We start from the raw sequence: 17,665 nt of genomic DNA, 5'->3' as shown, positions 1-17,665 counted from the left end.
AGAAACAATGCCACATTTGTTCATTGGCCCAACTTCCATTTTTTTAACATATGTCTTAGTCCAGGGGTTCTCAAACTTTGTGATACTATGACCCCCTAAAAACCCACAGATTGAGCAATGCTGCCTTAGTCTTTTAACACAGAAAGGCTTGTTTGTCATCAATCAACTGCCTGGCACAGTTTTGGGGAAACTATAAAAAGCATAGGTCTGATAACAACACTGTATGTTTACAATGACAGTGTAGAGTTTTCATTACTTTGATGTTATAGAGAATACAAAGAAGCATAGCACCCTGTTAATGTAATTAAATAATTTTGTTTACTAATCAAAACATGTACACAAGTGAAAACTACATACTTTATTATTGAAAGAGTAAATATTGATAGTACAACTTATAGTCAGGGCTTCTGTGATTTTTTTGGTTATATTAATTTCATATTGTGTTTAATGTATTCAAAAATTGGATATTTTGAGATTCTCTCCCTATATAGACTATAATGAGTAATGCATATTATTTTAATAGTACTTTAATGGGTAATTCTTTTGTAATGTTCCCTAATGCCCTTTAATGTAGTACTGGTTCAAAGAGCACTATGTTAAAGCACAAGAGGGGTCTTTAATGTTTAATGAATGCCAACAGAGCTATCCAGCAACACATTAGTGTGATTTAGAAATCACACTCTCCACAGTCTGCAGAGAACATTGAATCTAAGAGCTTGTCTGCGTGGCACAGTAAACAACCATTTCCAGCATTTTTTCAGTGTTTATTGAATAAAATCTAAATTTCCTTTTCTTCCCTCTCTACCTTATCAGGGTTGTCTTATAGCTGTTTATCACTTAAAAACAAAAAACAAAAATCAAAAGCCCTACTAGTAACACTCAGGACTATGTAGAAATCCCTTGCTGATAATTTTACCTCTTAACTCATCATAATATTTTCCCAGAGGCTACAACCTTCTTTATTTCAGTCAGACTGACTTCCTATAAACCATACTTTGTAAGACCTAATGAGTTGAAGCAATGGGTACAGCTGCAATGATCCAGGAGCATTTAAAGTCCCCACAATGCTCAGAGGCCAAGCCAGATCTATTTCATCTTCAACATGAACATAAAAAGAATGCCAAAACCAAGCTTGAAGTGCCTTTATGTGATCTTTAAAAGTATGGTCTAACCAAGACAGAAACCACAGCAGCAAATAAAGTGTCTCTTTTGCACACACAGGAACCAGCCTACAAAAGTACATCAGGTTCTGCAAAACACTTTCCTCCTACCACTTACACACATACACCTATATTCAGGTTTCCCAAAGCTCTGCACAAGCAGGTGAGTTATCCCACAGTCAAATCCAGACTACTTCAGCCAAGAGGTGGGCAATAATTTTTGCAGAGGGGGGCTACTTCACCAATTCAGGTTCATGGTCACAGGCCAGCTCCGCCTACCCCCTCCTCAGAAAGGGAAGCATGAGAAGTCTCCTTCCCCACCAGGTGTGCACGGCGCCTAAAAAGAAACCACCCCTTTCTTCCCAAGGCCCCTTCCACCCTAGGCCCCGCCCCCTTCCACCTGAGGCCCCATCTCAGGTGGAAGGGGCCTCAGGAAGAAAAGTGGTTTCCTGTAGGCACTGCACATACCTGGAGGGGAAGGAGACTTCTCATTGCACTCCCTTCCCTGCCAGTTCCAGGGGAACAAGCCCATTATACTGGAAATAGAGACCTTTCCTCTAACCCCTTTATATTCACAACAGCAGCTGCCAGGAACCTTCATATATCATCATTCACTCAACTGTCACTTGGACTTCAGATATATATTTATTTCATTTGTTATATTATCTTTCATCCCAGCCCCCTTTCATTCCAAGTGCAAGTTGGTGGATTCCACAACACAACACATCATACTCAGATCAGAAGCTACAAAAACTCTTTTTAGTCTAAATATAACCCTTTTCCTGTGGTTTTTTAATTTAGTGCCTGAGTACAACGAGAAAAATGTAAACCTCAGCCTACAGGTGTTACTATGGTTTCCCTATAGGGACTTATCTGATCTAGGTTCCAGTTTCCTGTTACAAAGACCTATTTTCATCTTCCTTATATAAAGGCTTGAGTTGGCAAGCTGCACCTCCCACAGTGAGTCAGCAGAACATCAGTAGTTTTATGAAGGGTTCAAAACCCTCCTAAAGATAGCAGATCACCAGAAGAGCCATACCACCTTGTTATAGTCTCCTCTCCTTTGATATCACTGCAATACTTTAGCTGTCTGTCACCCTCTTCTCATTATGTTTTTATTATCTTTCTTTACCCTCCCCACCATTCTTCACACTGACTTCAACCCCAACAACAGTCCTTCAACCCTAACATCATCCCTATCAGAAAACAATAAAAAACTCTCCATAAGCTAAGTGTCAATCATCATCCTAACTGACAGGTTGATACATTGTGTCCCTTTCCACAACACTGTTTTGACTGTACGCTCTTCAGAACAGATATGGCATCTTCTTTTGTATGTCAAAAGCAACAAGTATATTTTGATTGCTAGTACAACAGAAAGAAAAAATGACTCACTAACCTTTCGGGCCTCTGTTCTTCCTTTGTTTCTAAAAAAGCAAATGGGAGAAAAATGAATTAAAAATGCTAGCTATCATAATATAGTGTATCTGAGAATTCTCATACATCTGCTCTACTGACCTATTTCCTGAACTTCCATCAACAGGTTCCAGCCACCAGAAGCTCTCCAACTGCATCCAGAGCAGCCTTCAGACCCTTGTCTACCCACTATCATGACAGACTCTTCACATGGCCTATGATCTCTGCTTCAGTTACATGACCAACTTTTGTCCAGTCACCTTTTCTAGCTCCCCCCATAAGAACAGCCTTACTGGGTCAGACCAAAGGTCTATACGACCCAGTACCCTGTCTTCCAACAGTGGCCAATGCCAGATGCCCCAGAGGGAGGGAACTCAACAAGTAATCATCAAGTGATCCCTCTCCTGTCATCCATTTCCAGCCTCTGACAAACAGAGGCTAGGGACACCATTCTTACCCATCCTGGCTAATAGCCATTGATGGACGTAACTTCCCATTAATTCATCTAGTTCTTTTTTTAACCTTGTTAAAGACCTGGTCTTCACAACATCCTCTGGCAAGGAGTTCCACAGGCTGACTATGTGCTGTGTGGAGAAAAGCTTCCCTTTGTTTTAAACCTGCTACCTATTAATTTCATTTGGTGACCCCTAGTTCTTATATTATGGGAACAAGTAAATAATTTTCCCTTATTCACTTTTTCCACATTAGTCATGATTTTATAGATCTCTATCATATTCCCCCTTAGTCTCCTCTTTTCTAAGATGAAAAATCCGAGTCTTTTTAATCTCTCTTTATATGGCACCCATTCCAAATCCCTAATCATTTTTGTTGTTCTTTTCTGAATCTTTTCCATGCCACTATCTTTTTTGAGATGAGGCAACCACAGCTATATGCAGTATTCAAGATGTGAGCGTATCATTGATTTATAAAGAGGCAATATATAATGTCTTATTCTCTATTCCTTTTTAAATGATTCATAACATTTTGTTTGCTTTTTAGACTGCTGCTTCGCATTGAGTGGATGTTTTTAGAGAATTGTCCACAATGACTCCAAGATCTCTCTCAAGTGCTTACCCCTTCAGATCTTTACTCTCCTCCTTCTTCTCACGTCGTTGATTTCACCTCTCTTTTTTTTTTAAACCCAATTTCCTACTTAAATTAAACCCTCTAGCACAAATATGAACAAAACAAAACATAAAATCCATGGAATGAACATGACACTTGTCAACCTGAACCAAGCTGTTGTTTGTATGTTGCATCCCTTACCTCCACCTTTAAACAGTTTTCAGTCTTCTTAGATTGCAAGTTCTTAAGGCAGGGACTGTATCTGCCTATGTATTTGTACAGTGCCTAGTACCCTGGGTCTCAAGACTAATTGGAACCATTGGGTTTTGCCACAATTAAATGAACAAATAATAAAAAAAGAAGGAAACGTTGACTATTATTGATAAACCCAAAGCTTTACCATCTATCAACATCATACCAGATTCATATTTAACAAAATAAAGAAGAGTTGTGCTCACAGTTTCTCTTTTTAAATTATATTATTATTAATGGACACAAATGCATTAAAAAGGGGTTCATTCTGAAGAGTTAGGTCAACAGGAGGGGGTGAGAGTCTGGGTTTGAGCTCTCTGATAGGTCTGCATTGCAAAAAAATAAAAAAATAAAGAAAAAGAAAAAGAAAAAGTTGTGCTCTTAACTTACATGATCTACCCTGTATCAGGTAATACAGATTAAAATAGCAGCTAAGAGATGGCAATTTGACTTTTAACTTGAGGTAGCCTGTAGGACAGCCAAGAGTTGAAATGGAGTTCTAAGTTAAAAGCTAAATTCATGTGTCTTCATTGATATTTTAACCAGACCTAGTTCATACGAATCAGCTAAGCTGAGTTAAGAACACACCTTTTTTTGCAGTGTAGATATATCCTAAGAGAGAAGGTACAGAACTAGAAAGCTCTAAGGCAGAGGAGGGCAATAAGATAGTGGTGGTTCACCAAGGTTTATTTACCTGCGCCTCTGCAGGCAAAGGCACTTGGAGCTCCCATTGGCTGTGGAACTCTGATCCTGGCCAATGGGAGCTGCGGGAAGTTGCGTGGACCAGACACCACTTCCCGCAGCTCCCATTGCCCAGGAACAGCTGGGGCACAGTTATTGCCGACCACTGTTCTGAGAGATGTAGGTTAATGTGGCTTTAAGCCTCTCTTACACCAGCCTGATTCTAAACTGCTTTGGGAAATCATGGCAGCCTGCCCCGGACTGCTGATGGGTGACAATGCTACATGCTACAGTGCCTCCCCCACACTCTAAGGCTTGAAAGGGTACCCCAGAAAACAGCCTATCATTGTCTTCCCTAGTTCCACTAGCTATCTCATTCAGTTCTCCCAGAACTGAATCCACAGCTTTTAGAGCCTTTCACACAACTTTGTTCATTTTACCTTGTGTAAAGGGCTCAGAAATGTTTGAGATTAAAGTAAAATACACCTAGACCCTCTCAAACTTTACTTTAAAAGTACTTACTGAAACACCCTTATAATATTAATCAGTGTACTTATAATGGATTCTACTCTGTTAAAACGAGCTAAGTATTACCTGACTGCAGCTGGTATGTGGTTACATATGCTGCCTTTCGAGAAATCCCTGACCTTGATAATTTTTGTACTGCTGAATGCACCTCTTTTCCAAAGGCAGTGGAGGAAGGAATTCTAAAGTGCATGAGAAAATATATTTCAAGCTTGTCTCTCTCACCTCCAAAAGAACATAAGAACAGAAAAATGGCCACACTGGGTCCATCCAGCCCAGTATCCTGTCTGTCAACAGTGGCCAAGGCCAGGTGTCCCAGAAGGAGTGAACCAAACTGCCATCCATCTCCACCCTCTGACAAACAGGAGCTAGGGACACCATTCCTTACCCATACTGGCTAATAGCCATTAATGGGCTTAACCTCCATGAATTTATCTAGTTCTCTTTTAAACTCTGTTATAGTCCTAGCCTTCACAACCTCCTTAGGCAAGAAGTTCCACAGATTGACTATGAGCTGTGTGAAGAAGAATTTCCTTTTATTTGTTTTAAACCTGCTGCCCGTTAATTTCATTTGGTGGCCCCTAGTTCTTATATTATGGGAACAAGTAAATAGCTTTTCCTTATTCACTTTCTCCACACTACTCATGATTTTATAGACCTCTATCATATCCCACCTTAGTCTCCTCTTTTCCAAGATGAAAAGTCCTAGTCTCTTTAATCTCTCCTCATATGGGACCCGTTCCAAACCCCTAATCATTTTAGTTGCCCTTCTCTGAACCTTTTCTAATGCCAGTACAGTGGAGTCCGGATTAACCGACACCCGGTAATCCGACATTCCGCTTTATCCGAACCTGCAGCTCCCGGGGACAAGGTCCCCGGGAGCTGCAGGGTCAGATACAGCACAGGCTGGGAGAACGGCCCCGCTTGCTGTCCTGTCACTCTCTAGGAGCAGCTGCTGTCACTCCTGCCGGGGATAAAGCGGCCCCGGCAGGAACGATAGCAGCTTCTCCTAGAGAGCAAGGGAACAGCTGATGCTGCTCTGCCGGGGACGCTTCATCCCAGCAGGAGCAGCATCAGCTGTTCTGTTGCTCTCTACAGTAGAGTCCGTATCATCCGACATATTCGGTAATCCGACCATGTGTCGGTCCCGTTTAGGTCGGATGATAGGGACTCTACTGTATATCTTTTTTGAGATGAGGAGACCACATCTGTACACAGTATCAAAATGCGGGCGTACCATGGATTTATATAAAGGCTATAAGATATTCTCCATCTTATTCTCTATCCCTTTTTTAATTATTCCTCACATCCTGTTTGCTTTTTTGACTGTCGCTGCACACTGCATGGACATCTTCAGAGAACTATCCACAATGACTCCAAGATGTCTTTTCTGATCAACTGTAGCTAAATTAGCCTCCATAATATTGTATGTATAGTTGAGGTTATTTTTCCAATGTTCATTACTTTACATTTATCCACATTAAAAAGTTGGCCAAATAAAAGATATTACCTCACTCACCTTGTCTAATATCCTGGGACCAACATAGCTAATACTTTTCTTAAACCATCAGTTGCATAGACTGATCAAAGATTTGCCAACCCCAGGCATTCAAAAATCAGGAGCCTCAAAAAAATTACGAGATTTTTTTTCCCCAAAAAACCCACATTTATTGGTTTAAAGTCATGAGATATTTCACCTTCTGATTTCTGTGCGATCTTCTGTATACATTAATATTTTCTCCTGTTTATTTTACAATTACTGCATTTCAGTTTTGTCCCCTTTATTTTCACATTAGGTAAAAAGGTTAAATACAATGTCAGATCACTTTTCACTGTTATTCATCATCACAATGAAGTTCACCTACCCAGGTAGTCTTCTCCTTTCCAAACAGATATAACTTTTGGCTTGTAATGCCTTATTTTTTTTATGTGCTTCTCTGAACTTGTTCAAACATTACTATATCTTTTTCTGATTTAGTTGGGGTTTGTCCTGCTTTGAACAGTGTATTAGACTAAGTGAACTCCTGAGGTCTCTTCCAACCCTAATCTTCTATAAGTCTATGAAACAATCATAACCTAAAAACAATAGCCTAGGTGAATAAAACTAATTACTTCTGCATTTTCTGTATTTCTCTTGTAAGTCTTATCCAATAGTCATTAAAAGATGTTATTAGAAAGATAACACTGTTATTCTCCACTGTTGTTTATTTAATAACAAACTTAAGTAAAAGCTCAAAAGAAAGTAAAGTGGCAACCAAAATAATATTCTTACCGTCTAATCCTACAACTAGCAGTTAAATTCTCTCTCTCTTCCACTTTCCTCTTCATTAGCATGAGTTGGTCTTGGATCTAAATGTAATAAATACTGTTTAGCATGGTTAATTGTCTTGGGATAACTGATGTTTTTATGAAAATATTAGTATTTCAGTTTTTATAACAACTACTTACATATTCTGATAAAGACTTGATTAATTAAGGGATGAAGTAAAAAAGAAAAAAATGGGGAAATGAACCCCCCTCCCCTGCTGCTCTGCATCAATGGTTTTGTGAAATAAATGCCATGGAAAAGCTGAAAATTGTATGATTTGTAATTATTTTGAGATCAACACATCATAAATGCTTTACACATAAATATGGAAATGGAGTTCCTGTTCCATCGATGCTGCTACCACCAGACAAAGAGTGGGAAGAATAAGATGAAGCAAAAGCAATTGACTGCTCAGAAAATTGCCACTTGTTCACACGCAGTTTCACTTTTTTTATCTGTGGATTGGTTGGACAAAAGTATAAGGCTTTGTAGAATAAATTGGTTGCAATGAGAGATTTGTAAAGAGAGGAGAGACTGCAAAGGTGATGGACATTTAAACAATGCCTATATTCTATACTAATATTCTCTTTATATTGTTTTTTATATCTTGTATTACGCTGAACAAATATATACTTATGAATACCTAGTTGTCTTGTACAGCAGACAAATTTTAAGTGTCACATCCCATAATTCTCCACTAGCTCTGATCATTCATAATTATTACACATAATTACCTTTACAGGTATGCAGAGCTAAGTATTTTGTTCATTTAGAAGTCACCTAGCTTCAGCTCATGGGGTTTTTTTATATTTAGTTTTTACTATCAATTCTAAAAGGTTAAAAGCTCACACTACTGAAAACTGTTTTCTAACAAATTGAAATTGACAATGTACTTTGGAATGTTGAAAAATAAAAATTCTAAGCTGATCAAGAAAATAATTTAGTGCACTATTTAAAAAAAAATCACATCCCACTGTTAGCAAGAATGAGATAATACTCAATTACTCATTCTACTAATGGCTGTTTTTCCTGCTGAATAAAGTATTGTTAAAGTGGACTTTATTAACTATGTTTTTGTTTTTAACAGACAAGTGGTTTCATTTCCAAGCAATATACTTGAGCATCACCTTTTAACTTCACATCAAAGCCATCATACCACAGTTTCAAAGGAATGAGTTGGAAGAAAGATAAAGAATGAAGGAATGAAGGAAAGCCTTGGATAACATAAGCAAATTCCTAGCACACTGAAGATACTCACTTTAGCAACATTGAACAAGAAAAACAATTGTCCTTGAATTTGTAAAGATTAAGTTTTAATGATCACTCAGACTTTATTTAAATCATTGAACCAAATCTCTACTGCTTTGTAATACATGAAGCAATGCAGCTGCTAAAACTGACAAATTGATTAAGTGAAACTAAAAACTGAAACAAAAAAGGGAACTTGTAGTTGCATTTGGCAGTAGGGTTGCCAGGTAGACCCTGCTAAAAAAATGGACACGCTTGTCCAGGGAGGAGGAGGGGGGAGAACTGGCCGGGAGGGGGGCGGGGCTGGCTGGGATGGGGGCGGGAAGCAGAGCTAGAGGAGGGTTGGGGGGCCGTGGGGCAGGATGGGGGGGCGGGAAGCAGACCTGGTGGTGGGGGGGAATTCAGCCACTAGCCGCAGCCAGAGTCCTTCCGGCCGCGCCCCCGGCAGGCGTTCCCTTTACTTGCCAGCAGAAACCAGGCAGGGGTGGGGCTGAGGCAGGGCTGGGAGTCACTCCCCCAGCCTGGCTTCTGCTCGGAGCCAGAGACTCCCAGCTGGGAGGCAGGGCCGCAATCTGTTCTGGGAGCCTCTGGTTGCGTGCAGAAGCCAGGCGGGCGGAATGGTTGGGAGTCCCAGCTCCTGCCCCGCCCCGCCGCCCGGCTTTTGCACGCAACCACAGGGCTCCCAAAGCCAATCGCAGCCCGCCGCCCAGTTGCTCTCCCGCCTCCGCCAGGCTTCCCTCCCACGCCCAGCCGGAAATTCACAAAATACCGGACATTGCAGATGTCCGGTGTTTTCTGAATTTTTCTACTGGACAGACGGTGCAATACCAGACTGTCCGGTAGAAAACCGGACACCTGGCAACCCTGTTTGGCAGTATTAAAATTAATATCAGTCATCCTCCACAGAGACAAGCAATTAAATAAAACAGCTACCTTTTTTCCTCTCTGAATATCAGTCCGAAAACAGATCAATAGGACAACTTGCAGGTAGTTAGAAATTAGCCATTTTGGCTTGGAAACATCAGATGTAAGGCATTAGACTAGAATTTCTTGAGCTACCTGCCCAAACTTTCCCAAAATTCATATCCCCTCTCAAACACATTAATTACAATTAAAACTGCATATCTTACCTCCCTGCAGGCTGTTCTAATTTCTAATTTTGTTGTTGTTAAAATAATAGATTCGCCTTTTTCACTAAGTTTGTATATCCTCTGTCACTGGCTTCAGGAGCATCTTCACCTGAGGGTTTTTTTGGTTTTTTTTTTTATTATTAATTATTATTATTATTTCTGATGTGTGACTCAATCTGAAGGCTTCCAACAGGAAAAAAATAATTCTTCAAAAGTATTTTTATCTCCAGTTTTAAAATATAAGATGACTCTAGAAATGTTGGTTTAGCTATATGTAGAAAAAGGGATGAATTCCAAAAGAGGCAAAGAAACTCTACACACAAAAATATGAACTTTGAAACTCCCAAGGATCTGTGGACCTTCTTATGTTATGGAACACAATCTGAGAATCACTACATCAGAGAGTCATTAAAACAGGAAGGCTACGTCTACACTGGCATGAATTTCCGAAAATGCTTTTAACTGAAAAGTTTTCCGTTAAAAGCATTTTCGGAAAAGCACGTCTAGATTGGCAGGACGCTTTTCCACAAAAGCACTTTTTGCGGAAAAGCGCCCGTGGCCAATCTAGACGCGGTTTTCCGCAAAAAAAGGCCCGATCGCCTTTTTCACGATAGGGGCTTTTTTGCGGAAAACAGTACTATGCTGTCTACACTGGCCCTTTTGCACAAAAGTCTTTCGGAAAAAGACTTTTGCCCAAATGGGAGCAGCATAGTTTTTCCGGAAAAGCACGGATGATTTTACATGAGATCGTCAGTGCTTTTCCGGAAATTCAAGCGGCCAGTGTAGACAGCTGGCAAGTTTTTCCGGAAAAGCAAATGATTTTCCGGAAAAACTTGCCAGTCTAGACACAGCTGAAGGGTTTCTGTCCGCAGTTAAGTGAGCTGGATTGCATATTCTTGTCTAAGACTACCTTCACTGCTAAAAAGGGTGTGTTTTGTCACATGATACATAACACTCATTATCAACCCTGCAGTAAAATCCCAGTGGAAAAGAAGACACTGTAGTTACCACGTATGATACAGCATGTGAAAGATAATGTAGAATCAAATGAAGTAAAAATCTTAAATGAATCAACATGTTCCATAATATCACTATGGATAGTCCCTGGCCTCTGTTGTCAAGGCTGGAGAAGGATGGCAGGAGACAAATTGCTTGATCATTGTCTTCGGTCCACCCTCTCTGGGGCACCGGTGTTGGCCACTGTCAGAAGACAGGATACTGGGCTAGATGGACCTTTGGTCTGACCCAGTATGGCTGTTCTTATGTTCTTATTAGAAGTATGTATAGAAGATCTTCAATCTATCTATCTTACCTTTTTTTCTATAGGAAATCATCTAGATATGCATTTGTTGTTGCACCTCTTATAATCCACAGAGTTTCCAAAGGCCAAAAAGCCACTCCTTGAAATTGGTGGCATTAATGGCAGCACACATCATGAGAGTCAGTATCGGGAATGGTTTTCAGAGGTGGTGTAGACAATAAACAGATAGGCAGGTCTTCAACTGAGAGTGAGTATACTAGGGTGATGACCATATATCCCGGTATGGCTGGGACAGTCTTTTTTTTAAGTCCCATCCCAGCCATCACAACTTTTCTGTTGAAAGAGAGCATTTGTTCTTGCTAATTGATCGTGATGGCAAGACCAAAAGGTGGGATGCGGAAGAATGGGGGATATAGAGAAGAGTGGCAATACCAGCCCTGAACAGTAGGGGGAAGAGGAAAGGCTTGGAACAGGGGTGGAAAAGCTGAAGAGGGGTCAGAGGACCAGACCTATCTGCCTACCTTTTGTGGGAATAAGGTCTCAAGCGTGTCCCGTTTCCCCTTGGGATATACGGTCACTCTACAAAGAGTACAGGCAGTCCCTGGGTTACGTACAAGATAGGGACTGTAGGTTTGTTCTTAAGTTGAATCTGTATGCAAGTCAGAACTGGCGTCCAGATTCAGCCGCTGCTGAAACTGATCAGTTTCAACAGCGGCTGAATCTGGACGCCAGTTCTGACTTACATACAGATTCAACTTAAGAACCCCAGGCATCCCCAAGTCAGCTGCTGCTGAAACTGATCAGCGGCTGATTCCAGGAACTCCGGGGCAGGGGCTTCCTGTAGTCAGCCACTGGTCAGTTTCAGCAGCGGCTGACTTGGGGACGCCTGGGGCAGTGCAACTGGGGTGCTGCTGGATTGGTCCAGTAGCGCCACTGCTCCTCGGCGCTACTGGACCAACCCAGCAGCACCCCAGCTGCTCTGGCCCAGGCGTCCTGATTCAGCCGCTGCTGAATCTGACCAGCAGTGGCTGAATCAGGACGCCTGGGGCAGAACAGCTGGGGTGCTGCCCGGTTGGTCCAGTAGCGCCCAGAGCGGCGCTATGGGACCAACTGGCAGCGCCCCAGCTGCTGTACCACAGGTGTCTGGAGCAAAGCCACGGAGCACGGGGGCAGCGAGACAGCCCAGACGCGCCGTGGCTGTCCGCTGCCCACGTGCTCCGCGGCTTTGCTCTGCTTTGCCCCCCCCCCCCATCCTCCTGGTCTGCAGACCAGGGGGATGGGGGGGGGGGGCAAAGCAGAGCCAAGCCGCGGAGCACGCTGCCAGCTGCCAGCCCAGACGCGTCTGGGCTGTCAGCTGGCCGGGCGCTCCGGGGCTTGGCTCTGCTTTGCCCCCCCCCATCCCCCTGGTCTGCAGACCGGGGGGGGGGGGGGGGCAAAACAGAGCCAAGCCGCAGAGCGCGCGATCAGCTGACAGCCCAGACGCTCTGGGCTGTCAGCTGGCCGGGCGCTAGGCGGCTTGGCTCTGCTTTGCCCCCCCCCCTTCCCCTGGTCTGCAGACCAGGGGGAGGGGGGGCAAAGCAGAGCCAAGCCTCGGAGCCCTGTCCGCTGCCCACGTGTTCCCCCACTTTGCTTCCTCTCCCTGGTCTGCTGGAGACCAGGGAGAGGAACCCCGTTCGTAACTGCGGATCCGACATAAGTCGGATCCGCGTAACTCGGGGACTGCCTGTATACTCATCCTTAGTAGAGAAACGGTTAAAACTTGGGTACCAGAGTTGCAAATATACAAAAAAAAAGAAATATAAAATTACAATGAAATGCAAATTGATGCCTTTTTTATTATTTCTGGAGGGGTGCAGGATTATTTTAAAAGTTTAAGTAAATACCATGTGGTAAAAGGTGCTGGATTAGTAAAGAATTAGTTAAAATGGGGATGAGGAGGTTGGGATGCTTATTGGGGCCCTACAGTGAGGCTGAGGACCAGTAACCAGTAGATAACAGAGGCCAAAATTAGCCTGGAGTTTTGCCATCAATTCCATTCCCAGCACATGCCTCCACATAATGAGAAGCAGCAGTTTCCTCTGGTGCACCACCTGCGATTCAGACTACATTTACCTATGGAGACTATACTGGCACAGCTATACCAGCACAGTCCTGCAACATAGGCACTATCTACACTACTGAAAGGAGGTTTTCTGTCACTGTAGGAACATTACCTCTCCAAGAGATATTATGTAGATGGATGCATTATTCTGGCACCATAACTGCATCTACACTGGAGGGTCTGTTGGCAAGGTTTTTTTCATATTGCTGACCAACACAATTATGCCAATATAACTTTTCAGGACACCCCATGCCTCAGCAGCAGGGGAGCTCTAATTAGATTGTTATAATGAACTCTGCAAGACTGGAAGTTGCCTCCTGAGATTTAACAACTGGCAGCAGGCCTGTGCAGTGTTGCCAACTCTGCATAGCAGGAAGTCACCAAACTTTGAAAAGTTACTAGATATAGCTATGCATGCACTTGAAAGGAGTCAAAAACATTACTAAACATTTTCAGATATATATATGGGCTGTCAAGCAATTAAATACATTAATCATGATTATTTTTATCACACAATTAATCATAATTAATCATGCTGTTAAAGAATAGTGCATAATTTTGGATGTTTTCTAATATTCATTAATATTTATTTCAATTACAAGACAATACAAAACAGACAATGCTCACTTTCTGCTTACTTTTATAACAAATACTTGCACTGTAAACAACAAAAGAAATAATATTTTAAATTCACCTAATAAAGATACAGTAATGCAATCTCTTTATCATGAAAGTTAAATTTACAAATCATAGAATACTAGGACTGGCAGGACCAAGTACTGACTAGACAAAAAAAAAAACTACATTCAAAACCAAAACAATGTAAAATTGTAGTACCTTCAAATCTACTGTCCTACTTCTTGGTCAGCCAGTTGCTTAGACAAAAAGTTTGTTTACATTTGCAGGAAACAATGCTGCCTGCTTCTTGTTTACAGTGTCATCTGAAAGTGAGAACATACATTCAGATAGTACTGTTGTAGCCAGTACCACAAAATATTTATATGCCAGATATACTAAAGATTCATGTGTTCCTTCATGCTTCAACCACCATTCCAGAGGGCATACATCCATTCTGATGACAAGTTCTGCTCAGTAACAAGCCAAAGCATCATGGACCAGCATATGTTCATTTTCATCATCTGAGGCAGTTAGCAGCAGCAGAAGGCTGGATTTATTTAATTATTTTGGTGGTTTGAGTTCTGTAGTTTCCACACTGGAAAGTTGCTCTTTTAAGACTTCTGAAAGGTACCTCAGCCCTCTCAGATTTTGGAAGGCACTTCAGATTCTTAAACCTTGGGTCAAGTATCTTCAGAAATCTCACATTGGTACCTTATTAGCATTTTCTCAAATCTTCAGTGAAAATATTCTTAAAGTGAAAAACACATGATGGGTCATCATCCAAGACTGCTATACCATGAAATATATGGCCAAATGCAGGTAAAAGAGAGCAAGAGACAGTCAGCTCTTCCCCAAGGAGTTCGTTCACTCACAAATTTAATTAATGCATTTTTTAAATAAGTGTCATCAGCATGGACACATTTCCTTTGGAATGGTGGCTAAAGCATGAAGAGATATAAGAATCTTTAGTGCATCTGGCCTGTAAATATTTTGTGATGCCAGCTACTAAAGTGCCATGCAAATGCTTGTTCTCACAGGTGACATTGTAAAGAATGTAAGAAGCCAGCAGCATTATCTCCCTTAAATGTAAACAAACTTATTTTCCTCAGCAATTGGTTGAATAAGAAGTAGGACTGAATAAACTTACATTGTTTTGCTCTCCTGTGCAGTTATGTAACCCAAAACCCCTATATTTGTAAGCTGCACTAAAGAGATTGGCACAACAAAGCTTGTATGAGGTGAATTGAAAAATGAGGTTGGGAGGGGTTGGTTAATTTCAGCTGAGGCTCCCTTTCTTGGCAGCCTGGATTTGAGTCAACAGGTTAGTGAAAGGGAGAGCCCTCAATCAGGGTGAAGAGGGCATTTGGCTGAGCTGAGCTGGGTGCTACAGGGAGTCAAGAAAGTAAATTTAAAACCAAAAATCACTAGCTGAACCCCTTTCCCCCAGTGTTTGATTTCCAAAAACAGCTGAACATCTAACTCCAAGACAAGCCAAGGGAAGGAGAAGAGGGGAGAAATCAAGCTATCTCCACCCTGGATCCTGTAATAAAGGCTTCACAATCCCTGGAAGCACAGAGCTTATTGTAGCACATAACCTTATTTTATATTCCACACCACTTTCTATCACCACAGCTCTCCTCCCTGATTAATCTTCCTCTCCCATTTATCTTTCCCTGAATCACAGGGAGAGCTACCTACTGCAGAGCAGCAGTTTTTGTATAAAATCAAGCCTTGGCTAACTGGAGGCTATCTCCAAAGTGAGCGGGACTTTAGCAAAATAATAGCCTCCACGAACTTCTTTTCCTTGCCAGCGATTATAGTACTCTTAGACCAAAAAGTCCTAGAATGTGACTGACTTTGACTCTGCGTGCAAAACAATGTAGTAAGAAGTGCATGGGATGGATATTATTAACACTGAGCTGCTTGTGAAGGAGTTTGTGACTATACATACTGGTGCCTTCTTTCTTCAAGTGTCACTGCAATTGGCAATAGAAGTCGCTTGTCGCCTGGTCACTTTGACACTTATTTTCTCATTAAGGAAACTAAAAATCGTTAAATCTTGTGCCAAAGTAGTTGCAGAGCCCTGACTGGCAGCAGAGCAACTGGCTACCTCCAGGTCCCCTGGCCCCAGCCTTCGGTCACAGCCCGCTGAGTTCCCTGGACCCAGTGATGCCTTGCACTGCTGTTACGCTTCGGGAACGTGTCTTCTGACTCGCAATAAAGGAGCGTGCCCACAGCGGTGCATAAACTCCTCGTTCCGGCCCAGGAAGGAGCCGACCCTGGAACTAGCTGCCACGCTGGCGGGAAGGTCAGGCACCGGGGCTCTGCGGCACCCGGGAACTAGGCGGCAGTTCCCCTGCCCAGCCCTAGGACCCCGCGGAGCAGTGAGATCCCGACGCTGGGCTGCAGGGGGGCAGCTGAGCGCACAGAAGAGCAGCCTGCTAGGGACCGGGGGGAGGCTGTACCCAAGCCCGGCTCCGCCCCGCAGGCAGAGCAAGCCGGGCCGCGGCTCGGTACCTTAGCGGCGGGGCAGGCTGCAGCCTCGGCGCAGGGGGCGAGCAGCAGCGCCGCGTTGCTGGTCACGTCAATGAGCCGAGCGCTGGCGTCGCTGCTACTGGGACTGGAGCTGCTCATGTTCCCCGGGGGGCTGCTGCGGCACGTGGCCATTCGAACCTCCCCCGCCGCTCGCGCCCTTAGCTTCCAGTGTTACCAGGGCGCGGTCGCCATGGCGACGCGTACATGGGGGGGGGGGGAGAGAGAGAGAGAAAGGCAGAGGCTCTTCAGCTCTCGCGATAACAGTCCAGATCGCGTTGCCTTGTTGGCGTGGCCGGGAGAAGGGGGGTCGCGCGGATTCCATCCCTCCCTGCTCTGGGTGCCGCGAGGGGCACAGAGGCTGCAGCTCCCCGCTATGCACCGCCCTGGGCCCCCCTTCCCCAGCTAGCGGTGCCCTTGCGATGGGGTCTCAGGCCAGGGGCCGGCTCTCGGCGTGGCAGGCCTGTGAGGTGCAGCCCTGGTCAGGCTAGAGCGGTAGTTCTGCAACTTTTTGTCCCCTACCCCACCTGGCTCAATGTAAACCTTCCCCCAGACCACCAGGAGTTGCTCGTGGAAACTCACCCTTAATTACATGATGATGCTAGTGGTGCAGCTAGGGAGGCTGGTTTAATTTAATCTGTTTACATTAAATTTAAGAATTTTAACATGAGTTTATGAGACTTCATTTTAAATACAATATTTATGTCCAACACAAAAGGTTTCAATGTTTTCTTTAGGGAAAGGGTGGGGAACCTTTCTCATGTAGGGCTACTGCACTGACCCGCAGAAAAATCAGTTGGGGGCCTGTGACGGCACGTTGGGGTTCCCCCGTCTTCTGCACCCTGAAATGGCACAAACAGACTGCACCAGCCGGTGGAATAGAGGGAGTTTATTGCCTCTCCAGGATACAGCACAGATGTAGTCTGGTCACAGAGCTGGGCTAGGGTGCCTCAGGCCCCCTTGAGATGGGAGAGCCTGGGCCCCTAAACTCCAGCCCCTTTCCCTAGGCTCTCCTCCATGCTCTCAGACAGCAACTAACTAACCCTCTTCCAGCTCTGCCCCCCAGCTAGGGCAGCATTCCACCTTCCTTTGTTCCTCTCCATGAGGGGTGTCTGGTTCAACAAGTTTGGCATTACCTTTGCATAGTGAGGTTTTCCCTGCTGGGTCTTGCTCCAGACAGCAGAGGTCACCACAGCCCAGCAAGTACCCCCACTACGTCACAGGGCCACACAAGTGAGAAGCAAAAGAATTTTCCCAAACCCCCAACTCTCACTGATGTAGCCCCCAACTGAGACACCTCACTCCTCTGATGCTCCAGCCCCACAGGGCGAGGGGACTGAGGTTCAGGGCTTCCCATAGCCCAGATTT

General features: G+C 43.6%; 1 protein-coding gene across 4 annotated transcripts in view; it reads right to left on the bottom strand.

Moving 5' to 3' along the window:
• Positions 1-17,027, bottom strand: part of CCDC170 (coiled-coil domain containing 170) — a 78,188-nt gene extending 61,161 nt beyond the window's left edge. Inside the window, exons 1-4 of one of the 4 annotated variants that reach the window (XM_075924442.1) lie at positions 16,283-17,025; positions 13,985-14,088; positions 7,372-7,448; positions 2,560-2,587 (exon numbers count right to left, since the gene is read on the bottom strand). In XM_075924442.1, the coding sequence (XP_075780557.1) occupies positions 2,560-2,587; positions 7,372-7,433 (90 nt within the window). In that variant the 5' untranslated portion in view covers positions 7,434-7,448; positions 13,985-14,088; positions 16,283-17,025. Of the gene's footprint in view, positions 1-2,559; positions 2,588-7,371; positions 7,449-13,984; positions 14,089-16,282 lie in introns of all 4 variants that reach the window. The other 3 variants (XM_075924444.1, XM_075924443.1, XM_075924441.1) reach the window with 3 other exon arrangements.
• Between the last annotated feature and the right edge of the window lie 638 nt (positions 17,028-17,665).

Source organism: Pelodiscus sinensis, chromosome 3 (assembly GCF_049634645.1).
Source record: "Pelodiscus sinensis isolate JC-2024 chromosome 3, ASM4963464v1, whole genome shotgun sequence".
Taxonomy (NCBI): Eukaryota; Metazoa; Chordata; order Testudines; family Trionychidae; genus Pelodiscus; species Pelodiscus sinensis.
The sequence above is the reverse complement of the archived record's forward strand: the minus strand, read 5'-3'. Positions and strand labels throughout refer to the sequence as shown.